General features: G+C 40.3%; 1 protein-coding gene across 4 annotated transcripts in view; it reads left to right on the top strand.

The window, feature by feature from the left end:
- Positions 1-27,078, top strand: part of LOC102941617 (clathrin heavy chain 2) — a 58,831-nt gene that overhangs the window by 17,337 nt on the left and 14,416 nt on the right. For 2 of the 4 annotated variants that reach the window (XM_037878738.2, XM_037878736.2), the window contains exons 3-24: positions 370-372; positions 4,645-4,913; positions 5,337-5,498; positions 6,638-6,751; positions 9,182-9,355; positions 10,769-10,966; positions 11,435-11,635; positions 11,790-11,942; positions 12,690-12,812; positions 13,702-13,839; positions 14,209-14,373; positions 15,395-15,575; positions 16,013-16,176; positions 17,718-17,843; positions 18,324-18,466; positions 20,232-20,466; positions 22,513-22,635; positions 23,917-24,062; positions 24,603-24,786; positions 25,327-25,519; positions 26,073-26,230; positions 26,399-26,563. In XM_037878738.2, coding sequence (XP_037734666.1) covers positions 370-372; positions 4,645-4,913; positions 5,337-5,498; positions 6,638-6,751; positions 9,182-9,355; positions 10,769-10,966; positions 11,435-11,635; positions 11,790-11,942; positions 12,690-12,812; positions 13,702-13,839; positions 14,209-14,373; positions 15,395-15,575; positions 16,013-16,176; positions 17,718-17,843; positions 18,324-18,466; positions 20,232-20,466; positions 22,513-22,635; positions 23,917-24,062; positions 24,603-24,786; positions 25,327-25,519; positions 26,073-26,230; positions 26,399-26,563 — 3,518 coding nt within the window. The remainder of the gene's footprint in view (positions 1-369; positions 373-4,644; positions 4,914-5,336; positions 5,499-6,637; positions 6,752-9,181; positions 9,356-10,768; positions 10,967-11,434; positions 11,636-11,789; positions 11,943-12,689; positions 12,813-13,701; positions 13,840-14,208; positions 14,374-15,394; positions 15,576-16,012; positions 16,177-17,717; positions 17,844-18,323; positions 18,467-20,231; positions 20,467-22,512; positions 22,636-23,916; positions 24,063-24,602; positions 24,787-25,326; positions 25,520-26,072; positions 26,231-26,398; positions 26,564-27,078) is intronic. The other 2 variants (XM_037878739.2, XM_037878737.2) reach the window with 1 other exon arrangement.

Below are 27,078 nucleotides of genomic sequence, written 5' to 3'. Positions count from 1 at the left end.
GTCTGGAAAGATCCTAATGTTGAAATCACATAAGGACAGCCAGTAGCTTATTGTAAGCTGAAATAATTGTCTAAATAAACATTTTATACCTAAAAGTTAGTTGAGGTCACACAACTTAAAGTGGAGATTGTCTCTGGTGCTAAAACTTGTGAATGCAGAATATATAATAAACTTGGGAAAGGGGTTTTTGCAGTAACTTTAAGCTAGTTAAGTTGCTTCATGAGCTACCCGAGCGCCATGGAATAAAGGCTTCCCAGCCTTTCAGAAAAGCAGAGTAACTTGCAAGCTAGCTGGTGTTTAATCTTGAAATAAATGCTTCACTCTATTACTGACTGTGTACTTTTCTTCCTGCATTCTTGTCTTAAACAGATGGTGAGTTAACTTGTCCTGACATTTCACGTTTTAGTGGTACAAAATGGTCTAATCTCATAAAAAGTACTAAAATATTTACAAATAGCCATTTGGTATCTTATTTACTTTACAGCTAATTGAGAATTTGAATCCTCAACTTGGTAACTGCAGCGGGAAGAAAACCTTCTCCCTTTATTGATGTGCTATTGACCATTTGGTTGCTTTGACTATTGACTGTACCAACTAAAGACAATATGTATGTAATTGTAGTACAGTTGGTAGACAAAACTGAGTCGCAATACTTTTATGAGAGACCTTTGCTAGCATGACGTCTTGTGTGCCAGTCATTTCTGCCTAAGTGTGCTATATAGTCTGAAGTCATGGTGATATTATCTAGGGGTCCAAGAAATCTGTCTAAAATCTAGTTTTCAAAACTGGAATAGAAAACCTCAAACATATCAGCCTAGATTTGAGGTCAAGGCTGTTAAAGCAAATAAACAAGTCAATGTTTTGACTCAAACTCAAATTGTATTTCAGCTGTTGCATGCATTTCCTTCAGACTACTACTAAGAACCGCCTCCATGTATGAGAGGTGGGCAGAGGTGCTGAACAATACACTTAATCTTTTTATTGGTATTACCTTGAGGTTCAATACCACCTTGATTGGCCTCCACTCTCCTTAATTGTAGTCTTGGACCCCTGTAAAGCAACCTGTTGGCAAGGAAAGTGCATCCTGTGTACTAGTAAAACTTCATCCAGTACTTAAATGGAAAACTTAGCCTGCCCTGAACTGAAACTAACCTACTAACTATAAAATGAGTTTAGTGTCATCCAGCTTCTAACAATCTAGCTTTATTTTTTACCAACATTAGACTTAGTCAGAAGCAATATTGTCCTGCTGCTACAGTGTGAATGAGCTAATGTAGTCTTGCCAGAGATGTCATTAGACAATGTGTGAATAAAAATGTTTTATCAAGGTCCCACAAACCTGTGGGGTGACACAGGCGATACAGTATCTCCAGAATGGATGTGGGCGAAGGGGGAGAAGAAAAATTGGTGTTTAAAGACCAGGGATACTGTCACTTGCTTAGCTATCATTGGACAATGGTACATAAATTATGGAACTACAACCATGTGAATCTTTCATAAAAATCCAGTTTCCCAAAAATGTAGACTAGGTCAGACTTTCTCTAGCATTTAATACTTGGCTGCCTGGCTAAAGGGTGGAGCATGCCAAACTTTCCCTGCTGATGGATTGTGAAGACAGCAGTCTAAGCTGTTACATACTGTGCCTTTTTTATAAAAGTATGCACCATGACTGAGAGTTGCTCACTAATGCTCAAATTATGAGCAACAGAATGTACAATCTCAATCTCCAATGGGAAATGAAATATTTCTAAAATTAGCAACTATTATGGGGTGTGGTATACATGCATAAAAATTGCATTTCTGGATTGCATGTAACATTCCCCTAGTGTTCTGACACTTTTTTGTCCTTGTATCCATGTATTTCTCTTGCTATGTTCTGTACCAAAAAAGCACCCAACAAGTGGGGAATGCCATGTTTTCAGACTGCATTTCCATACATTGATCATGGGAATGTAAAAATGCAATTTCATGCTCTAGTCTTACAGAAATTTACATTCTTCCACCTCTAGTAGAAAACTTTTCCTATAAGTAGACTAATGAAATTCAGACTTGCATTGAAAGTGCAACTGAAGTGTTTAAAAACAAAACACTTGAGTTTTGGCTTCAAGGATACTATCCATTGTAAGTCTTTAGACAAGTAAGATAATGGGATATTGGGGGTAGAAGAGCAAAAACCTTGTGATGACGCTTGCCTCTACCCTAACTCCTTGTAGCAGAACATTAACCATTCCAATAAATGTTACTTGGATAATAGATGAAAACTATAACACCATACTACAACCTGCCCCTTAATGCAGTGCTGGATATAAGAGAAGAAGACTCTCCTAAACAAGTCTGTTACCTGGTGATTAGGGTCTGTGGGGGAAAAAACTGTACTATAGGTCTGACAGTTTCCTTTTAAGAAATACCATGTTTGCCACTGCTCATCTTGTTCACTAGATCTAGGGATCAATTAGCTGAGTATTCTGCATTTCTAAAACAAGTACTTTTTCAGATATTCAAGCATAGTAGTTGGAATTGCTTCTAAATTAGACATTAAATATGCACTCTAGGCATGGCTGATCCAGATCCTCCATCCTGAATTAGTGATGCCAGGATGACTTGAGCTGGGAACTTAAGCCCAAAGACACAGTCTTCGTGTCCTTCCTTTATATACATGATACATAAAGACTCCATGAGCAAAATCAGCTTGCCTTAATCCTGCTAATATCGTCAGTTGAGGATATAGCAATTTATAAATATCTGTAGCCCTCCTAAATTTGAAACTAAAGCTTACAGAGGGGGCTGGTGAGAGTAGGATGCTTTCATAATCACTTAGCAGCTTCTGCCAGAGGAGATAATGTAGCAGTGTTCTGCTTCTTGAAGTCTCTGTACTCATATGGCTTCTGATATCTTCAGTGATATAGTGACTTGGTCTTGATGTCATGTGTAGGGCTTTTAGTATATAGCTATGCAGAAGACTTTGAAACAAATCTTCAGCCTTTGTAGTAAAAAGGCAAGTCTTTCTGGGTAATGCCTTGTTTGACAATATTCTTTCAAATACCTTCCCTTCTAGATGGTTAGGGGTGCTTTGTCAATTATAAGCTGCCATTTGGGTAATGTGTGTTTGAGTATCAGTTTCATTAAAGCGAAGTCCACTTTACTCGTTTTGGGGAAAAATAACTCCACCAGTTATTAAACTATAACTGCTAGTCCCTGGATAGTCCTATCTGGTATTCTGTTCCCAAGAGACCCACACTCATGCAACAGTCATGGCTCCAGTTTACTCTTTCCCACCCCACATTAAAGGAAAATCTCTACTTAAATTACTGTTTAATTGCTGCCCACTATCATAGTTAAATATTACTAACCCTCTTATTGGAATGGAAATCAACTTACAGTGGTTAGATATGGCTATGGAGCTAAAAGTCAGGCTAGGCCTTTAGGAATTAAAACAAATGTGAAATTAATTTCACATTTGACTTCTCTTGGATGAAAGGAATGAAGTTAAAACCAAGCTTACAGGGGCTTCTGCATGGAAGGTAACAAGGCATTTTCCTAAAAATCTAAGCCCCTCCCATCTATTTAGCATGGTAGATTCATCCCTGGAAATCTTGTCCCCTAAACTGGCAATGTTTTTGTTTGTTGTTACTTGGTAGAAGCTAATATATTTGCCCTCCAAACTGCTAATTGCAGCCCATCCAACTATTGTGCTCTCTTGTAAATAGGTGTTTTTGGAGCAGAGCTGGGTCTATAAAAGTGACTACAGAACCTGTACCTTTTCCTGTTAAGTGGGGAATATGGGCAGACACCCAGTTTCTCCAACTTATATACGACACTAGTATCTTTAATTAGTCCACTTAAATGGTATGACGGAGAGCCTGCCTAGGTTGTCTTAAAGTAAAACTCCTTTGAAGCAGATGTTAGGTTCTGACACTACTATAAACTTTGGACTTTCCAAATGTGAGCTGATAAATACCAAAATAAGCAGAGGCATGCTAATTGGAATGCTGTACATAATTTCACTAGACATTATGAACTATGACCTATATCTTTGATCTCTAACTTTAGTATTGAACCACTTATCAAGATAGTCCACATAAATATGCCAGTGCTACTTGCTCACTGACTATTCTACCACACCCCTTTGTGTGTGCATATTTCCTTTTGAGTGCAACTTCATATCTGTGTAGCTGTAGGCACTTCACTATAGTTTAATCTTGATGGGGCAGTTACTTGTGACTTGGAGTAAAGTGTTACCTGGTCAGTCCAGTCTTACCTCTAAGTCAGGACTTGTCTGTGTCCATTGACTCCCTTCTCTAGGACCCAATAAAGAGGAAACTTACACTTTTTTTGCATGCATTTAAATGTAAAACATGTTGCCATAAAGTGTTCATTGCCTGTGCAGAAATTAATGTTAAATCTGTGTGGTGCAGCATCTGTCACAAGGTCATTGAAATGGCTTATGCTGTAGCTGAACTCATTCTGTTGGGGCAAAACTATGGCAACTTAACTATCTTTATTCTACTCATCTTTATTGGAATGTTTAAACTGGAAAACTAGCTTATTGTAGCTCAACTTTCTAAGCATACCTCCCAGTACATGCAAATTATAGGGCTGAGTATAATGTCCAGAGGTCTGATTCTTTTGTATCTCCCACACCAGCGGGGAAGACGCTTCAGATCTTTAACATTGAGATGAAAAGTAAAATGAAAGCCCATACTATGGCAGAGGAAGTGATCTTTTGGAAGTGGATATCGGTAAACACAGTTGCCTTGGTGACAGAGACGGCAGTCTTTCATTGGAGCATGGAGGGAGAATCTCAGCCCCAAAAGATGTTTGACAGGCATGCTAGTCTTGCAGGCTGCCAAATCATCAACTACAGGACAGATGAACACCAAAAATGGCTACTCCTAATAGGAATTTCAGCCCAGGTAAGGGACTCTTCAGAATAGTATACAGAAAGTGCATTATGAATGCAGGTATAAATCAGAGGACCATGCAGGAAAATAGGATCAAATTGGAAAAAGCACTTGTTTGCATCTCATACTGACTGTAGTTTCTTACGTTAAACAAAACTTTTAACCCTTTTTTCAAGAGTGTTCTGCAGTAGGTGGGAGACCTTTTTCCATAAATGTTTTCCAGCCTTTCAGAAGGATATACAACACAGTAAAAAAATTTTTTTGTTTTTGCTTCTATTGTGCTGAAGGTATTTAGTGGTTCAATTCCTATGCTCTTGATGCATGGGCAACTCTTAAATACTTGGAGATGTCAGCTTAAATTTTTTTTCCCTCTTTTCTCTTCCCCTCTCCTCTCTCTCCCCTCCCCCCCCCCCCCCCCCCCCCCGAATCCATTAGCAAAATCGTGTGGTTGGTGCAATGCAATTGTACTCAGTTGATAGGAAGGTTTCCCAACCTATAGAGGGTCATGCAGCAGCCTTTGCAGAATTCAAAATAGAAGGAAACTCCAAACCTTCCACGCTCTTCTGTTTTGCTGTGCGGAGCCCAGCAGGAGGCAAGGTAAAATCTCTAAACCATACTGACCACTTTCAAGCTAATGTAAATGATCAGTAACCTTATGTCTTAGTTACTACTAGAAGCTTTTCAAATTAAGACCAGTTGTTAAATACTTCTAATTGTGTTAATTTAATGCAATTGACTTCACTAGGGCTGCACTGACTAAATTAAACAAAGTTGACCCCTTGTTTTTTGAGGAATGGTGGCTGTTAAAGTGGGTGCTGTTTACTTCACAGTAAAACAAAGCCTTGACTGAACAGTCTTCCACTTTTCTAAGGAACTTCATAAAATTAATGTAAATATTGAAGGCAGTGAAATACCTGAATCTAAAGGTGCCTTTACTCTCAATCTGAATAAAGCTGTCACATCTTGTAGCATGATTCTCAGCTGAACAAGCTCGCTCTGCCTCTTGTAGGCTTTAGCAGCGTTGTGGAATAATTATAATTGCCATCAATTTAAGGCCTAACTGAGTCTCAGATATTATGACTCTGAAGAAATTAGATCCTTGTGCCTTAAATTAAAAGTTGATGGAGTTCTGATCAAACTTTCCAAAACCACAGAATACAATAGATGTGCCACACTTGCTAAACTCTCCTGTAGTGTGGAGAACAACTACTTGGTTTTAATGGGTTGAGTAACATATCATTAGCTGCTTACAAGATGCAACATCCCTGGAAAAAACAAAAAATTGCTTTTGGACTGAAATCTTGACAACCCCTGTTCATGGCAAACCTTTTGTTCCTGTATTGAACTGGTCAAGACGGAGTACAACTGAAACTGCCTAATCCAAGAGATGGCAGCGATGGTGTCTTAGAACAAGGCTGGTCCACTTTTAATATGTGTCTGGGCAGTGCTTGACTAATGATTTAGAAAATGAGAAATGGTTTTGTCAAAAGCACAGAGCTTCTCACCCTCTTCTAAAAGTTATTAAACCAAGCATTTTGGACAACTTTAGAGTTCTAAAATCATGAATATTGGCTGAAAATCTTCATGGGTAAATTGCACAAAAGGTATTGAAACAGTTAATTGCCTGGTCTGTAGCTTGTTTGGGAAGCTATAGTTGGATAGAAACTACAACTTGTTTCCTAGCAGGATTTTGCTTACAAACTTTGTCTTGGTGACATGCAATTCCTTCTTCCCAGCTGCATGTAATTGAAGTAGGTCAACCTGCTGCTGGAAACCAGCCCTTTGTAAAGAAAGCTGTCGATGTGTTTTTCCCTCCTGAGGCTCAGACAGACTTCCCTGTGGCAATGCAGGTAAGGTATACAAGAGGGCACATGAAACCCATGTCAAGCTTCTCCCGAACTGGCCAACATAGGCATGTATAATAGCATTTCACATGTGTGGTGGAGGATATGTTGTAATATGTATATGGCACATCTCTGAATAGAATCCTAGAGTAAGTGACCTCTGTTCTTCTTGAGCCCAAGAAGGTGCATTCACTTCAGGCCATGTTTTCAGTGGGGATATCCACTTTTTTATGTAGAGTTGCACATGGAGAGCTGACTGAAAAATACCAGCACTTTTCATGGGGAATTAAAAGTTTGGGAATTTTAGGAGACTGTGTTTGGGCTTTCAGATGCCCAAAAACAAGAACTTGGACCAAAACAAGAACAGACTTTGACCACGCTCTTGATTGAAATTTTAGCCAAAAAAATCTGTGTAGAAAAACCTAATTCTCCATTTTATGAACTAGCTGGGAGTCCTTTAGGAATCAAACCTCACTTAACTGAGTTAAACAGTATCAGTCAGAGCCTTCCCTGTAAAGTGACTTCACCATTGCTTCATAGAAGTCACTGTTGAATCAGCTGTGGATTTATTCTTCTGTAACACAACCAATGCTGGAAGCCTGGCTCTCACTAAAGGTAGAGATCTGAAGTGCAGCCTGAGGAAGACCACTCAACATAAGTCCTACTTCTCAAATGTAGTACTCCAAAACTGCTTCTAATCTACTTCTGTAAAAATTGAACTTGCAATAAAAAGCACCTCACTGGATATAGAAACCTCAAGTTGCCGTTACACACGTGCGTTCTATTTCAGAAATTCTCCTACCTATCCAAATACAAACTTTAAAGTCTGCTGAAATGAGCTGTAGTTTTGTGACTTAGGGATAAAGCTGGCAATAAGAACTGCAGAATTTCTCCTTGGTCAAGTCATGCTTACTCATCTAAGATGGGGAGACAAGTACTGTTCCTGCACCTGCATATCTGTTGGGATTGCTTAGTAACTCATGAAGTCCTGTCAACCCAAAGGACTATGTTAAGCTATGTATGTTGAACATACATGTGACAAGCCTAGTGCTATATTACTCCAAAAATTCACTTTGAGGAATAATCTCAAAACTAAATTGTTTATACGGATGGGGAATCTAACTCTTAGCAGAATAGTCAACTTTAACAGCTTGACATTGGATTTCATTTTTTAGGTTAGGTATAATGGTGTATCGGACTTTACCTTGACTACTTTCAGTGACAGCCTGAGAATTGCTCTCTGTACTACAGTAACATCTAGGGATCAAAATCCTAGGTCAGGGCCCCATTGTGTTAGGTGCTAGCTTCTGCTCAAAGAGCTTGCAATCCAAGCATATGACAAGAGATTATGAACTGTATAGTAAACAATGATCATAGCAGAGATTTTAAGTTAATGAGAAGATCTTGGCTGCTTAGTGTGTCTTGACAGGGCAAATACATACATCTGCACTTAGATTTGATAGGCACATGATGGTGCAAGAAAACAAATAAGCCATTGCGTTTGAGTCCTAGATTTTTCTAGATGGTGTCATTCAATATCTCCGCTCCTTACTGGATGTAATTCCCACTTCCTTTGTTCAGCTCTCATGATTTGAGAACTAGCATAAGGAGTCAAATTTATCTCTTGACCAGATTTGTCTCTGAATTTTTGTAGTTTTCCACTAGAAGTTGCAAAAGTGCCAAAATAACATCTTTGGCTGTCAGATGTGAAATTGCCAGCTAGCATAGTACAACTTTTTAGCGGAAGATGCTTGTTTAATTTTAGGTGACTAGCTATAGTGAGCAAATTTGGCGCTATGATCTTGGGTAACAATAGACAGCTGCCTCTTAACCTAACAGTATCAGTGGATTAAAAAATTTCACAAGCAGTTGTATACTGGTGGCTTTACTTCCATTTGAGGCTTTCAGTCATAAAGCCATCTCTCAACACCACTGCTTAACATGTCTCCGTTGAATTAATGTCCAAAAGTGAGACTTGCATAATGTTACAACTACATTGAAATATTTAGGTTTTAGGTTAGTTGACCGACTTCTTTTCTACGAAGGCCAACCAGATTTGAATAGAGAACAATGGGATTGTAGTACTAGTGTTAACATTAACTGAAACTCTTAATGCAGATATTAAAGCTTAGCCATGCGACATCCTAGCTTAGCCACACCTGGGATATCTTAACTTCTGCCTTGGAGACAGATGTCTTGTCTCCTACCTGCCACTAGTATGGAATTGCAGTTCTGTAAGTGACCAGCAGGATAGTTACACTCCTTCCTTGCAAGCTGAGAGCTTACAGCTGCATCTTCATCTTTTGCCAACCAAACAATGTAATGAAAATACTTTCCTTCTACACAGCACTGCCTTAGGTTTCTTGTAGCTTGTATTTTGACAGCTCACTGAAACTGTATATTCAAATGTTCCCAATTGTTTTTCCCTTTTGGCAGATTGGAACTAAGCATGGCGTTATCTACCTGATCACAAAGTATGGATACATTCACATGTATGACTTGGAATCTGGAGTGTGTATTTACATGAACCGTATTAGTGCTGACACAATCTTTGTAACTGCTCCTCATGAACCTTCCTCTGGCATTATTGGTGTGAATAAAAAAGGACAGGTAAATTGGGTCCTGTCGGCTCTTGAGCCTCTTAACTGAGCATAGGAATACTCTAGTGACTTCTGCGCAGGACAACTAAAGGCATAGTCAATACCATTTATCTAATCAAGAGTACCACACACTTGTTTAGATAATAATATACCAAGGATTAGTTAAGATATCAGACCTCTGATTTACACTGCCACAACTGTACAGGAAAGTGTTTTGTAGTGTAAGGAGGAGCACAGGAGAACAATCTTCAAACTCAGTCGAACATTCTGTTCCCACAGTTCCTTACTGAACTTGAGAAAACTGCTCTCCCAGTTTTGAGCAAGATTGTTTTAAAAGGCAACTATATAGTGCATATGGCAAGCAGCTCAAGCTTGTTATGGTTTGTTCATTGTTTAGTGAATACAATAACAGGCTTCCTTGTATCTGGCCACTTATTTCTTGTGTGGTTTGACAATCCCTTCTCCACCTTCCTCTCCTTTTTAGTCTGATGGGAAATGGCAAGGAAACTTGCTGTGACTTCAGTTGACTCTATACGTGGTCTAAATAATGCATGTGTAGAAAATTGTTACCACAATTCAAGACACTCAGCATGCCAACTTGCAACACTAGCATGTACTTGGAATAGAAAAGTTCCTTTTAATGTGCAAAAGGTGTGCCACTGAATAGCTGCTTAGAGAACGTGCCTCTCCAGACTTACGATGTAAAACTTTCCTTAATTAAATCTCAAAGGAAATCTGGCACCTGGAACTGTTTTAACACTTATTTGCCATGATAGTGTTGCTGATTGATGTATTCATTGCTGGCATGTATCCAGTAAAGTGAGCCATTGGGCACTCCACAAACTTCAGATTAGCATTACATACTGCAGTGTGTAATAGTAGAGGCCTCAGCCCAATTGTGATGGGCACTGTACAAACATAACAGAATGCCCTTTCCTCAAAGAGATTATCTAGCCTTAAAGCCTACAAAACTTTAGAGTAGTAAGGAGAAACAATATGGTGAAATTGCCCTCCGTTACAGGTTTTGTCTTTTAGACTGTGGGAAGACCAGCGGTTCTCTGACTTTTGTACTGGTGACCCGTTTCACATAGCAAGCCTCTGAGTGCAATTTACCCCCCTCTTATAAATTAAACTCTCTTTAATATATTAAAGACTGTTATAGATGCTGGAGGCAAAGCAGGGTTTGGGGTGGAGGCTGACCGCTCAGAACCCCCCACCATGTAATAACTCACAACCCCCTGAGGGGTCCCAACTCCCAGTTTGAGAACTCCTGGGGTAGACTGACAAGCTGAGTTCTGAGGCACAAAACAAAGCTATAGTTCTCTATTGATGAGCTGCTTGGACTCTTAATTCCTTTGCTCTATTACTTTGAGCTGCTATTTTCAGCAGGATGCTCCTGTTAAGGCTTTTTTGTCCTTTCCAGGTGCTTTCAGTTTGTGTTGAAGAAGATAACATCGTGAACTATGCTACAAATGTTCTCCAGAATCCAGACCTGGGTCTGCGTATGGCTATCCGCAGTAACCTGGCTGGGGCAGAGGAACTGTTTGCCAGAAAGTTCAATACGCTCTTTGCACAAGGAAGCTATGCAGAAGCTGCTAAAGTGGCAGCATCTGCACCAAAGGTGAGTGCTTTCAAAGATGAAGGCTAAGGATTAAAGGTGGTGATTATTCTAACATCCTAAATACACAACTAACTCTGCCACTTGGCAGTTACTGCACTTTCAGTCAAATGTGTCTTTTTATCTTTGAGTTAAAGATAAATTTGGGTTAACTTAATGTACAAAGTAAATTGATACCAATATGTTTCTAGTTGAAGAATGTAGCTTGTTGTGGACCCTACAGAAGACAAGTAGCTTTTCACTAACAGCTCTGTTCTAGGTTGGGCATAGTATATAGAGAAGAGCATAATCAAAAGCCTCTCGTTGTTGGATCAAAACTGATGGCAAATTTAAAAATACCCAAGACATCATGTTTTGAGTTGGTTACTACACAAATAGTTCAGGTACAGAAAAAGGCAAGGGTTATTCAGATGGATGTAACTGAAACCCTTTTTAAATCATGGCTCTCTTCTCCTTCCCGGTATCTTTCAGGGAATCCTGCGTACCAGTGATACTATCAGGAAGTTCCAGAGTGTACCAGCCCAGCCTGGGCAGGCCTCTCCTTTGCTGCAGTATTTTGGTATCTTGCTTGATCAAGGGCAACTTAACAAATTTGAATCTTTAGAACTCTGCCGTCCAGTCCTGCAACAAGGGCGCAAGCAGCTCCTGGAGAAATGGCTGAAGGAAGATAAGGTAGGCAAATGTTTTGGTTTAAACTTTGCTGCAGTATGTGTCTTGTGCCAGTAGACTGTTACATGTTTATGTACTTAGTGGGTTAGTACTTGGTTCATCTTCACTATCTCATCTCTCTTTCTGCCTAATCATCAAATGCTACTTCTGCTTTCAGCTGGAGTGCTCTGAGGAGCTAGGAGACCTGGTGAAGACAGCTGATCCAACCCTTGCACTCAGTGTTTACCTTCGTGCTAATGTGCCAAACAAAGTCATTCAGTGCTTTGCAGAAACTGGTCAATTCCAGAAAATAGTGCTCTATGCCAAAAAGGTAAATGTTTTTGTTAAAGGAGTAAGATTGTGTAATACCTCTACTGTTAGACTCCTAGTACATATCTGTGTGCAGTACTCTAACCTCTACGTACTCTGGATATCTTTCATGAGATAAGACAAGGACTTAAACATTTCAGAGTCTGTAAAGCTGATAATCAGTTGAGAGCTGCCTTGCTCAATTTTCATGTTGACACTCATTTCTAAATGAATCCTGATGCAGTTCTGTCATGTAGCAGGACTAAGCATCAGCTTAGCCCATGAAGAATCTGAACTCTCAAACTCTCTATTTTGGAACACTGGAGAACATGGCCTTAGAAACCAGCTATATAATGGAGACTGAACTGGGAAGATAATATCTGCAGTTTCATTTGTGATCACAAATACAGTAACTTGTCCTTTGTCTCCCCACCTTAAACTTTGGACAGCAGTTGGTCTAAAGCATTCCCCACAGACTAGTCTTCAAGTGTAGAGACTGAGCATCTCTTCCCCAGCTGGAAACATAATCATGTAGACTAGCACAAGCTTTTAAAATCTGTCTTAGTTATTAGTGTATGTGGAAACTTTAAATACTCCTTTCACAGCTTGGGATGTGATAGTCTTGTGTGACTAGGTTGCATTGTGCGGGGAATAAACATGTCTGCAACAGGTGTCACTGAACTACAGTATGAATTGTGAGCAGAATCTTGTAAACTCCTAAGCATTTCCAGGGAGCTTTGACTACTAAAATTGTGTGTAATTGTTCTAGGTTGGCTACACACCAGACTGGATCTTCTTGTTGAGAAGTGTGATGAGAGTCAGCCCAGAACAGGGACTGCAGTTCTCTCAGATGCTGGTGCAGGATGAGGAGCCCCTGGCTAATATTAACCAGGTAAAAATGTGAAGCTGGTAATGACTTAGTTTAATGGACATGTAGTGGTGTGTTTGTAAAATAAAGTCCAATCCAGTGAACTTTGCTATACTCCTAGGATTTGAATTAGCTTGATTTGGGCTGGCCTATGGGCATACAGTGTCTCTAGTAACACTAACTTCAGAAATGGCTGTAGATTGAGTTCTGTGGATCTTCTTGGCTTTCGCAAGGAGAACAGCATGTCTTACATAGCAAGTTTGCTATGCTGATTGATGGGGACTGCCAAGCTTCAGTCAGGAAGGCTGCTGCTGCTGTTAGCCCTAATTGGCAGGAGAAGGGAAAGACTTCCATTCAATGGGCAAACTAGTCCCCAAAGACTAATCTAGATTATAACTTTTGAGGTCTTTATTGTAAAAACAAATGGGCACTGGACACTGAAACCCTTTTTCTTTAGGGAAATAGTCTAACTCTTATGCAGTAGAATATTATAACTTGTACGTAAATCTGTCAAAGTTGCTCCACTTACTGGTTATCAAATACTTGTTTGATACATCAGCCAAAATGACGTGTCATCAAATTCAGACAGAAAAAGTACAGGTCTGAATTCTCCCTGGTATAGAGTGAATAAACACTTTAAGGTAAGTCAGTTTGTGAGAACTCTCTCTCTCTCTCTCTCTCTCTCTCTCTCTCTCTCTCTCTCAAAAGGTAAAATGTAAAGTAGAAACACTACTGTTGCAGAAGTACAATGCTGGAAGCTTTAATCTAAGTTAACAAGTTGATTACATAGAGGTGCTGCATATGTCATGGTGGCTCCTTTTTGAGAATCAGCTGCAAGACTCCTGACTTATACTCAAAATTGTATAAGAACTTTATGTGGGTGAGTGACTTTTTTTATTACTGTCTACTTCAGATTGTAGATGTATTCATGGAGAACAGTCTCATTCAGCAGTGCACTTCCTTTTTGTTGGATGCTTTGAAGAATAATCGCCCTGCTGAAGGACACCTTCAGACACGTCTGCTGGAAATGAATCTGATTCATGCACCACAGGTAAGATTCCTCAACCTAGTCTTCTTAAAATAAGTCTCATTCACCATTTCCTTCACCCTTTTCTTGAAAAAAAGCATATTTTTAGAACTCCAGGCAGTTTTTTAAATGCCTGTAACTGGAGATTGCTACCACCAAAAGCATTGAGACACAGCATTACTATGGAGATACCTATTGTAAGGGTGTCATAGAGTGGTTTTTTTAAATAAACATCTGTAGAAGTGCAGTGCAATTGACTGACTTTAATTGTTACTCAGTGTGGTCTGTTCCCAGTAACTCTCTTTATGTAGTTTTCCTTGCATCATGATATTCCTTGACTGTGGATGGATACTGGAGGCTTAAAGTTCAAGAAAAAATTGTATCCCCTTTTAGGTTGCTGATGCCATTCTTGGAAACCAGATGTTTACACACTATGATCGTGCTCACATTGCCCAGTTATGTGAAAAGGCAGGCTTGCTACAGAGAGCATTGGAGCACTACACTGATCTCTACGATATAAAGCGTGCTGTAGTTCACACTCACCTCTTGAACCCTGAGGTAAGACTGGCTTCAGCTGAATTTTACTTTGTGCGTTAAATGTAACTACATTTCTTGTGCTGTCACTTAACTATCCATAAACTAATTCACTTTTCAGAGGGAAAGCTTAAAGTAATACATAGCTTTGCAAGCACACATAACGAAATCCCCTAGACCAGTGGTTCTCAACCAGGGGTATGTGTATCCCTGGAGATATTCAGAGGTGCTCCACAGGGCACAGCAACTTATCTAGATATTTGCCTAGTTTTACAACAGGCTACACAAAGCAATAGCAGTCAGTACAAACTAAAACTTCATACAGACAATGGCTTGTTTATACTGCTCTATATACGATACACTGAAATGTAAGTACAATATTTACATACCAATTTTTATTATAATATGGTAAAGAGAAAGTAAGCAATTTTTTACTAATAGGGTGCTGTAACATTTCTGTATCTTTTTTTTTTTTTTTTTGTAAGCAAGTAGCTTTTAAGCGAAGTGAAACTTGGTGTACAAGACAAATCAGACTCCTGAAAGGGGTACAGTCTGGAAAGGTCTAGGGCAGTGACTCTCAACCAGCTCAAATGAGCACCTTCAGTGACTGGCCAGTAGGTATTCAGCCATGCATCTGTAATTAACTTCAGGAAAACCTTAATCATTCAAACTCAGTCTATATTGCCAGTGGCAATTCTAAACCTGAAATTGGTCTCTTGGCAGCTCAAACACCTACCTGGTGAAACTAATTCTTGCCCACAACAAACATCATGTGGGTGTTCAAAACAATAAAAGTATTTGACTTGATGAACTATTGAGGTAATGTGTTGCAGAGTCCTTGTTATCAATTTTGAGGCAGGTTAAACATATCAGCACTATTGTCATGCCCAAATTCTTCCAAGTACGCTCTCCTTCCTGTTGCACATCTAGGACATGCACATATGTTTTCACCTGCTAACAGTGCAGAATGTAACTTCCACTTCCCTGCTGAACTTCAGTGAGGTATGTATACAACTACTAAAACCATTTTAACTTCTGTTCTTAGTGGCTTGTAAACTTCTTTGGCTCCCTGTCAGTTGAGGACTCTGTGGAATGTCTCCGTGCGATGCTATCAGCCAACATCCGACAAAATCTACAGCTCTGTGTGCAAGTAGCTTCTAAATACCATGAGCAGCTTGGCACCCAGTCTCTCGTGGAGCTCTTTGAATCTTTCAAAAGTTATGAAGGTGAGGTGCCCTTATGTTCTGAGGGAGGTACTTCCTTTCAAACTGTTTTGAGATGGAAGAAGAGTTGAGTGGGGTACTAGCTCTGAACTAGTACACAGCCTTTCAGTTGGAACTGAGCATGAGATTTACTGTAGTCTGGTGCTTGCAGCTATTTTGCAGAAGATACCTAGTTAGTGTGTATGATCTCCTGGAGATCATACGCTATCTGGGTTGAGGAGGGCAACCATATACCTAATAGTCTGAGTGTTCCTTTTGGCAGCTTTCCTTGGAGACTGTTGTGGGACTATTTAAATTCACCTATCCTGTCTCACCACTTATTAGTGGCTTTGTTCCTTATTCATAATAAATTATCAAAGCATGTAACTCCTCACCTAGGTGATGAGTTGAACTCTAAATGTTCATGGCTATAAGTAGGTAATCTCTCTGCTTCTTTCTAGGATTGTTTTATTTCCTGGGTTCTATTGTGAACTTCAGCCAGGATCCAGATGTCCACTTCAAATATATCCAGGCAGCCTGCAAGACGGGTCAAATTAAAGAGGTGGAAAGGATCTGCCGTGAAAGTAACTGCTATAACCCTGAACGAGTGAAGAATTTTCTCAAGGTAACTTTCCTGACTGGAGGCTAGAATAGTAGTGCATAGAGGGACCAAAATATTAGCTAAAAGTACAGGTATTGGTCTTAAGGAATCATACAGTGCTTGCATCTCTTGTATTTGCACTTAATTCTGTATCAGTCTTGGCTCTCAAATAGTTCCCTTTCACAAGGAGTACCGAACTCTTAGTTGTGCAAATTCTACACAGCAGTGAGATGCTAGATGTCTAGCCAGTATCATTACCAGAGATAGCTGAGCTCTAACTTGTAATTTGTATTACTGTAGACTTAGGCACTAAATGCTGTAAAAACTAATTTCATTTCTTTTTAGATGAAATATGAAGCGTTAAAGCCCAAAAGGTGGTCCTGGGCTAATTGTACAGATAAGGCAGTATTAGTTCAGACAAAGTAGCTGCATATTATCTTGGGCTGTATACTGATTCCAGTGTGACCAAATTTTGGTCTGCCATAAAAACTAATAAAACAGTTTGTAAATATTTAGCCTTTATATTGGTTGCTGAATGTGTAGTAGCCAGATTATAGACTGTTCTAAGGTACCCCCCAGTCTTTTCTCAAGACTAAGCGTGCCCAGATGTATGTTAACCTTTCCTGAAGTCTAGATTTTTCTAGACCTCCTGACTAGATTTGTTGCTCGCCTCTGGACTGTCTCCGATTTTTTTGTCCACCTTTTCCTAAAGTTCAGTGCCCAAAACTGGACACTCTATGCCAGCCCAGACTTCACCAGTGCCAAATACAGCAGAACAACTATCCATGTCTTGCATGCCACTCTGCTGTCATTACACCCAAGAATGGCATTAGTTTTTTGCAACTGCATCACAGTTAGCTCATATTCAATTTGTGATCCACTATACCCCACAGATCCTTTTTAGCAGAACTCAAGGAAGTTTCTGTGTTATGATTACCTCAGTTTCAGGGGAAAGTTACTTCCAGCTCTGGATGTGGGGAAGCAAGCATTCTTTCCAGTGACTCACCTTATTAGTAAAATCAGGCTGCTTTTACTGGCCATTCTACAAGAATGGGAAAAAAGTGTGAAGTTTATGCAGCTTAGCCCAGGTGCATGGCCTTCTAGATTCTTAACCTTGGTTTAAGTGTGGTTTTTTTTTTTTTTGGATGTCCAACTTGACTCCTTTTTAAGGGGCCTGACTCTCAAAGTGCTAAGCATCCACTCTCCGCCAAGACCTTTAAAGGTGGTAGATACCTATGTGCATCCAGGATTTGCTAGTCACTAATTTAAAAAACAAAAATAAAGCCCTTGCCCTTTAAAGTAGAAATACACCTGATTTGGCTGGCTGTTTGTGATGGAATACAATGGGCTCTCGAATATTGGTATCAAAGGATGAGACTGCAATCAATTTAGAGTCAGCATTTTTCTGAATGGTAGCCTTTTGCTGGTCCGAAATTAGGAGAACAGTTAAGGCTCTCTGCTGATGTCTCTGCATAATTTGTAAAGATAGTGACTCTTTTTTTTTTTTTTTTTTTTTTTTTTCTTCCTTTTCAACTCCTTTCTATTTCCCTTCCCCAAACATTCAGGAGGCCAAGCTCACAGACCAGCTTCCTCTGATCATTGTTTGTGACAGATTTGACTTTGTTCATGATCTGGTTCTCTACTTATACCGCAACAACCTGCAGAAGTACATAGAGATCTATGTTCAGAAGGTAAAATGCAATCTCTTCTAAGGAATAAACTTAGAAAGGGACCAGTATGTACAGTGGGAGCTTTGGTTTACCTAAGGTTCTGTAGTTCAGAAGTGGTTCAGCCCCATAAGACTTAAACCTTGTTTACTGGATAATAGAGCAGAATGAAACACCAAGATTTCAATAAAGTGTCACTTAATTCATCCCCCAGCACTCCCACCACCTTGTCACTAAAGTATGTTCTTGATTAGATTTTTTTTTTTAGGGGGGAGAAGGGGTCAGTCTCATAACTTATGACTCTTCTTTTGGTGGTTTTTGTAGAATATTGCTAGTTAACAGCAATTTAGTGATTAACTTGTACTTGCTAAGTCTCACTTAAGAACACTTCAGATAACTAATTGAGGTGGTCCTGTTTCTTACATTTCTAAACATTAAATTTTTTTAAAAATTCTCCAGTTATGGCATAGCCCAAAAAACCATTCTTATGGGGGTTTATTCTAGGTGAATCCAAGTCGTATACCAGCAGTGATTGGAGGGCTGCTTGATGTGGATTGTTCTGAAGATGTTATTAAGAACTTGATCATGGTGGTTAGAGGCCAGTTCTCAACGGATGAGCTGGTGGCTGAAGTGGAAAAAAGAAATAGGTAAGAATAGAATATAAAGGTACTCAGTGTAAACAGTCATTCCATTTGGCTCCAGTAAAAGGCTTCCCCCTTGGTATATAGGAGTTGCATCCATTGCTCTAAGTCAATCCCATTTTGAAAGATCAAAGTAAAAATGATTTAAAGCAATTAATTTGGTGCTCGCTAATGTGAGGCAGTTCTCTTGAGTAAGCAAAGGAATTCTGTATGTGGAGTTTCAAGAACATGAGTATGGCATGTAAGAGGGTGTCAGAGTATCTCATTTATTGATAATTCAGATCATGTATGGCAGTCTTCAATTCTGAGAATAGAGTTTTGGTCCCATTCATGAATATGGGAACTTGGAAAATCACCCCAGCCTTGTGTAATGGGAGAAGAAACAACCCTGTGTCTAGACTTGAGTTTTGACACGGTTGACTAGAACAAACCAGTAGCTATTGTATGCAAGTATACAGGTAGATCCGGGGGGGGGCTGTGTGTGTACACATATGAAATACACAATGACTGTGACTAGGTTAGTAGAACAAGAATGGAGAAGGGGCAACATATTGCAAACGTTGGGGCAATGTGGTTCCTCTCTCCTGCGTCCCAAATTCAGGGAAGGAAAGAAATAACAAAGGGAGGTCTACTAAGCCATCGCAGAGCATTGTCTGTCAGCTGAAGGACTTGGTTTTTGCTGCAGTTTTTCTGCAAGTAGTGGGACCAGGAAACTAATACCATATAGGGTGTACTAGCTATGAAAATATTATTTTGAGCCCAGTGGACACTTAATCACAAGCAAGAATTTGCTAAATCATCTTGTTCTGAAAACTTCCACAAACTATATTTCTACAGTGCTCGAAGTATATAATCCATGAAGTATCCTGTCACTATATCATTTAAACATAAAGCCTAAATCACTCTTCTCTCCTACTAAACCTTGCCATTCTTAACACTTCCAAAATTCATTTTGTTCCTGTCTTGCCCTACTGAAAATATCTGTGGTCTGGGTAATTCTGTCCTTTACCTAAGCAGAAGGTTATTGTAGTCATTAACCTAAAAGTCAGTTGCTAAAACTCTTTTTTTCCTACTGCTTTTAAGGGTGGGGTTTTTCTTCCCCTGCCACCAAGTTTCTGCTCTAATTCCCCTCTTTTAAACTGTGAGTTTAAACTCCTGCTTCCTGACTGATCAATGCTTTTCAGACTCTGCCCTCTCCCAGTACAGCTGCTATAACATCACACTTTGCTTGGAGCAGTTTCCCAGTTGATGTATAGCATGTTCCACATGCCCTACTCTCAACTTGTTAAATGAGCACAATATTTTTAAAGTGAAGTCTCCTTAAAGGGACTTACTCTGCACAGATCACCTGTACACTGACACTGCTTTCATGAGTTTAAATTGTACTCTAAACAAGCATTCTTGAGTAACTTATGGCTCCAGAAGCATTCTTTATTTGAGCCATGACTAGGTTTCTCCTAATCTTTATAGAAAGGACAGAGGGGAGATTTTTTTCCTTTAAAAGGATCAGAGAAACTCCAAATTGTCTGTCTGCATGCCCCTCAATAATAAGCTTAAGGGTATTTTAAATCTTAAATGGGGTTATTTTGTAAGTCATTCAAGGTAAGAATGATTTGATCCAGAAGACTGATTATACTAGGACCACAGCCTTTCTGGGGAACAACCTTGACCTTAAAGTTTGCTGGCACTCCTCTCAAATTAAGGAATAGAATTGAACACTTTAATAGCACATTTGGTCTGCAAACTTAACAAACTTTATTTTCCCCAAAAGGCTTAAGTTGCTGCTGCCATGGCTGGAATCTAGAATTCATGAAGGCTGTGAAGAACCTGCCACCCACAACGCTCTGGCTAAAATCTACATTGACAGTAACAATAATCCTGAGCGGTTTCTCCGGGAGAACCCATACTATGACAGCTGTGTTGTAGGCAAATACTGTGAAAAAAGGGACCCTCATTTGGCCTGTGTTGCTTATGAGAGAGGGCAATGTGACCTTGAACTCATCAAGGTTAGCAAAACTTGTTTTGTATTTACAAATATCTGCTGTAGTCTAATGTTTGAGTGGTGGTGGGTTTTCAGATGTCAATATTGGTGTAACCAATGTTCTGATTAGATTTTAAGCGTGAGCCTTTCTAACACTGACCAAGTCCTACATGCCTTAATTTAGCCAAATCTTGCTAGCTTCAATGGGATTATATTTATGTACATTAAGTTTTTTAAGCTGATGTGGGATTTATGTTTAAATAGCCCTGAATAAAAGCTATTACAGTAGTCTTAGAGTCCATAATAGAAAGAAGGTACCAGGTGCAACTGGAAAAAAGCCTCTGAACACATTTGATTCTAGTATTAGTAGCCTTGGATAGGTTGTCTTGGTTTCCAGAATCCCAAATGGGAATGGACTCCCTCTACCATGTATGCCTTGCCAGCTCTTCCCATTGCTTCTGCCAACTGGTCAACATAAGCCTCAACAAACTCAACTTCATCAACAGTTGATCACTTATTCCAGTGCACAAGCCAAGACTATGGTGGAAACTGCTGAGTAGTATCAGCATATGGAGCACCCTATAGTCCACACTTCCACAACCAGTGCCAGCCTGGAATCGCTGCCTGCTGGAACATGGTGTGGTTCCTTAAGGGATTACCCTTCTGATCAGTGTTACACTGCACTAATTTAATGATTCAGCATGAAAAGCTTGGCTGTGTCCACTGCAGCAGTTGAGTCTAGTCTTCCCATGCTGTCTTATAGAAGTGTGAAAGGGAGAATATAGCCACAAAAGTGGTGGTCTTAATAGATTGAATCAAGAGTAGCTTACAGTAAAGTTTTTTTAAGTTAGAAACAGTTTTCCAGGTTCCACTCTTGGAAGTAGATAGACAGATTGACTGTTCGATGCTCCCTTCTTGGGGAGTGAGTTCTGTGGTACTTGCTTTCTCCTAACCAAGGTGCTCCACAAAGGGCTTTTTGTCTTCCAACAGCCAAATTTTCTACTACAGAAACTGATATTCCTCTCCTCCCCCAAGAATTGAAGGCTCTCCTCTTGGCATAGGCCCTTTCCTAGGGTGAACTGGGAATCTTACTTTGGCCACCTGTTACCTGTGCAGATCACTGCTATGAGAACTGCAGCCTTTAACTTCAGTGCACATATCTTCTTGACAGGAGGGGAGGTTGCCAGGCTGTATCTGCATTTACATGATATGAGACCAGCTCTGGTCAGACTTCAGACACCGAACCATTTTAAATATAACTTTATGGACTGAGTATAACACCAACTGTCAGGCAGTGCTAACCTTGGTACCCAGCCTAGTCTTAAGCAGTAATGGAAAGAAGAATTGGACTGTAGGCTCCTATTAAAATGGTTTGAAAAACAAAACCTACCTTGCTGTCCATTGAAGCTGGCACTGACAAAATGTAACCAAGTTACGTTGAGTCACAAGACTCAAACTGCAATTAGAATCAGTCAAATACAAAGCCATTGTGAGAATTTACTTCCTCTGCTGTATAATTGATAAGCTGCTGCACAAAATGTTTCCATTAGACAAAACTGTAGCCCACAAACAGTTAGAAGCCTATAGTTGTGGAAACATTGTATGAAATGAAACATCCTGATGCTGTTTTCTTGATGCTCCTCTTAAGACCTTGACAATGAAGCTGAGTGAAGGATTCAGATAAAATAAAACTGACCTGAACTTCCTTCCCTCCAAAATGAATCCCCTTCTAGGTCTGAAATTTGTCAAAGCCTGTGTAGTTCATGGCTTCAGAGAGCCATAGAAATATTACCATGAGAAGTTGTCATAACACTTCTATTGGACAAAAGCAAGAAAAGCTCAAACTTTGCAAGAGATCCTGTCTGCCGAGAGCCTTTTAGATCAGAGGCTAGGAAAGAATCCAAACTTGAGTCTGTGTGGCACTTAGTGATGGCCAACAACTAGTTGTATTTGGAAGCTATTGTCCGTTGAGCATGGCTCATTAATGTCAAAAGCCAAACTTGTGTTTGGGTGGGATCTCATTGTAAGTGTTCCCTTAACTATACATGTGGTGATGGTTTTCTCTCTTCAGGTTTGCAATGAGAACTCCTTGTTCAAGAGTGAGGCTCGCTATTTGGTACGCAGAAAGGATCCAGAACTTTGGGCAAATGTCCTTGAGGAAAATAGTCCATTCAGACGACAGCTCATCGACCAGGTACAGTGAAGTAACTGGCTATACAATTAGAAATGAAAGCTGTTATCCAGTATCTTCTGACTTCAGAATGACTCCAGAATCCCTTGCGCACACCCTCCCAATACTTGTGCCCACCCTATTAGCCTCTCTATTTCAGTGTCTACTTATCTTTCTATACCAGGGTGGGCAATAATTTTCACTGGGGGGGCCACTCCATGAATTTTGGTAAGTTGTCATGGGTTGCAAATTTCTACTATAATGGAGGGGGTGCAGGGAGTTTGGGGGCAGGGGATTGGGGTGCAGGGTCTGGGACAGAGTTTGGGTGCAGGAGGGGGTACTGACCTGGGGCAGGGGATTGTAGTGTGGGAGAGGGTGAGAAAAGCAGGCTCTGGCCAGGAGGCACTTACCACACATGACTCCTGACCAGCAGGGCACTCAGGCAGGGTACTTGCCATGGCCCCACATCACTCCCCGGAAGCAGCTGGCGGCTGGCATTGTGGCACATCTCTGCATGACCCTTTGTGGGGAGGGGGTAGCAGGTATCCAGGTGCTGCCCATGCCTGCAAGCACCACCCCTGCAGTGAGACCGGTGCTAGGGACAGGGGCAGCACATGAAGCTGCCTTCTCTTTCCCCGCCCCCCCCTCCTTCCTCAGCCAGGGGTGCACAGAGACATGCCAGCAGCAGCCGGCCAGGAGCAGCATGGGGCCACAGCAGGCAGGTAGCCTGCCCAAGTGCCTTGCTGTGCTGCAGGACTTTGGCTGCTTCCTTGCTATCTCTGGGCTGCTAAAAGAGCCTGGTGGACCAGACAGAAATGTTAAGCAGGCTGGATTCAGGCCATATTTTGCCCACCCCGTTCTATACAGTGTCCAGATTGTTTCATCACAGACAGGGTCCAGTATAGCTAGCACTTGTCTGGTTTCTCTAATGCAATACTAGCTGTAAAAGTAGTTGTATCTATCCTTTAATCTTAATCTTGAATCTTATCTGGGAGACTGCTCATACTGTAAGGCTAGTATGGTGGTATGCTTTATTAAATGGTTGTGAAATGCCCAGTATCTCACAATAATACTGCTGAATCAATATTTCAATGCCATCTAATTGACAGAATAAAAGGAATCTTTGGTAGCCAGAATCTTCTGACAGTTGCAGTGTTGGGTTGGTTCGATGTTTCAGAACCTTGTGAGGTTCCTGACTTAATGTGTGTCCTACTTCAGTGAGCTGATAACCTTGTTTTATGAATCGCTAAATTAAGACTAAGAAAAGCCCTTTCAACTACTCCTTCCAAATATCTTCAAAATTAGGTTGTCCAGACAGCCTTATCTGAAACACAAGATCCTGAAGAGGTTTCTGTTACTGTGAAAGCTTTCATGACTGCTGATCTGCCCAATGAACTAATTGAGCTTCTTGAGAAGATAGTCTTGGACAACTCTGTGTTCAGCGAGCATAGGTAGGTGGAAGATGGTACCCCTTCTGTTGGAAGAAATATTGAAGTGTTTTGTGACTTTTTTAGGTTGTCCCCTAAACTTCTGAAACAGCTGACTGCTCTGCACTCTATACAGTCTTTAAATGGATATCCTCTTTTTGGGTGTGCAAAATTTGATCTTGCAGCATTAGGTGATGTGTCCTGCTAGAGAAGGTGAGCAGTCACTGAAGTGATAAAATTAAAATGCTTGAATGCAATTGAAGTAGTGCAGCCAGTGTACTAATACTATCAGTTCACGCGTAATAAGAGTTAGCATTCCTTTGTAACGAGTAACTAAATCTTATTGTACTTTCCATTTTGTCTATAAAAACAGGCTAGTCAGTTCTCTATTGCAGGAGAAACAGTAGATTGCTTCAGACAATCTGCTAGACTTCTGTAAAACTCATTTTAAAACCTTAATTTTGGACTTTACTGCCTGTCGGTGGCATTTTTGGGTCAAATAGTAGGTAGCACCTAATGCCTCCTTTTTATAGATCACTTTTGTCCTGCTTATCCTATTTACAGGAACCTGCAGAATCTTCTGATTCTGACTGCCATTAAAGCTGATCGCACTCGTGTAATGGAGTATATCAATCGTCTGGATAACTATGATGCCCCAGATATTGCAAACATAGCCATCAGTAATGAGCTATATGAAGAAGCCTTTGCTATCTTCAGGAAATTTGATGTTAATACTTCTGCAATACAGGTGAGGTGCAGTCATGGCTACCAGCTCATGCTTCCTACTATGGGTGTACAGTTCATAAAACAGGTGGAAAAAACAGGTAAGTAACTCTAGAGTGGCTGGTAGACCTTTCTAGAAAAGTCTAAACTGTACATGTAGATAAAACTACAGTCAACCTACCACCAATGCAATATATTGTAAATATTCTGTGGGGAAAAAGCTGCTCTTTGAGCACTTGAAAGTTGGGCATGGGGTGGGGGAGACAAATCCTGAATCTGAATATAGGGAACATAACTATTCAGCATCCAAATGAAGTAATTCAGACACCAATCTCTTCAGAGTTTACATGAGTAAATTTAATCAGTGTTGTCTCTGCCCCAAGGACATTCTCACCCTGAAACACAACCATTTATATAGATGAGTTTGAAAGGGCTGCTTTAAATCCAGAATATGTGGTTGTTGCTCATCCTCAGGTGTGGGGACGAGCTCTAGGCGTTTGAAGATTGAAGGACTGGATGGTCACACTTAATACTTGGCAACTGTTCTTATCTCTTAATATCACAGGTGCTGATAGAGCACATTGGCAACCTGGACCGTGCCTATGAATTTGCAGAGAGATGTAATGAACCAGCTGTATGGAGCCAACTGGCCAGAGCACAGCTCCAGAAGGACCTGGTGAAGGAAGCTATTGACTCCTATATCAAAGCTGATGATCCCTCTGCTTACATGGAGGTTGTTCAAGCAGCTGGTAGAAACAGTAAGCTAAGGCCTCATCAGTTCTGTAGTTAGGCATGGCTTGTTAATGAGAATATGGTTTACCAAGTATAACAGAAATTCTTGGGGAAATTTTTTTTAAAGGATTAGCAATGGGTAGGAGGACTGAGCCAGATTAACAAAGGAGTTCAAAGTTAATAAATATAAAAATACTGATTGATATATATGAAGTCTTCAGATCCAGTGTTTCAGCATTGGATCCATTTGTAAGTGCTTTCACTGACTTACATTCTCAAATCTCTACATAAAATGAGAACCATAAATACTAATGGCACACAACTCATTCTTGAGTAATCATGATCCAGAAGAGATGTATGAATGTTAAGAGTTGATCGGCTCAGGGAATGGTACCTAGTGTAGTTTTGTTTGGATGTGGGATCAGCTAGTCCCAGCTGGGCAGTATGGCTCTTCAGTGTCAGTTTCTGCAGAGTAGCTCACTGCTTAACTGACTGTCTTGAACATAGTTTAGACAATGGGAAATACTTCAGAATGAAAGGAGTGGAATGGGAAACTTTTTTTTTTCTCCTCTATTTAAGATAACTGGGAGGATCTGGTTAAATTCTTGCAAATGGCCAGAAAAAAGGCCAGAGAGTCCTACGTAGAGACTGAACTGATCTTTGCTTTGGCAAAAACCAATCGCCTCTCAGAGCTGGAAGAGTTTGTCAGTGGCCCTAACAATGCCCACATTCAGCAGGTATGTCTTATGTTCCTAATAAAATAGGAAGGCCTTGACAAATAGCTTTGTCAAGTCAGAAATTTCCAGATGCACGCTCAAAGAAAACAGGACAGGCTTTCAAAGTTTGCTCATTCCCCTTTCCTGCCCCCATCAGTTCAACTCGGTTTATTCTGGTTTTCTCTCTAGGTTGGAGATCGCTGCTATGAGGAGGGAATGTATGATGCAGCAAAGTTGCTCTACAACAATGTATCTAACTTTGCACGCCTGGCATCTACCTTGGTGCATCTTGGAGAGTACCAGGCGGCAGTAGACAGTGGCCGCAAAGCAAACAGCACCAGGACCTGGAAAGAGGTAGTTCATCTTGCCAAAGCTATGTGCTCCTTTTCCCAGAAGGGTGTCATTCATATTCGCTTGAAATGGTATCTTATTTCTAAACAAATCTGTGGACTACTAGCCTTCAGAGCGCTTGCTGGTCATGTAATGCTGTTTTGCCATGCTTCCAGCTACTAGATCACATCAAGATACTCAAATACGCTTTCTCAATATTACTCTTCCATGTGAGCAACTTCTTAGTTGATATGTTACGCAATCACAAATAGGAGATGAGGTTTCGCAAGAGCAATATGTACAAGATATGGTCCACACTTTGCCAGTCAAAGCCTCAATGGCCATTTTAGAACCTTGGTTTTAAATGGGATAATTCTTACTCCTAATGGTGCATGATTTTTAATTGGTACTGCTTCCAGTCTCTACTTTGAAGCACCTTGATTATTTGTCCTACATCTGATCGTGTCCTTTGATCTAATGTATAGAAGGAACCCTTTTTAGTCTTGCAGTTATCTGATTCATTTTGGGTAATGTGGTGT

This window comes from Chelonia mydas, chromosome 15, assembly GCF_015237465.2.
Source record: "Chelonia mydas isolate rCheMyd1 chromosome 15, rCheMyd1.pri.v2, whole genome shotgun sequence".
NCBI lineage: Eukaryota > Metazoa > Chordata > Testudines > Cheloniidae > Chelonia > Chelonia mydas.
The sequence above is the reverse complement of the archived record's forward strand: the minus strand, read 5'-3'. Positions and strand labels throughout refer to the sequence as shown.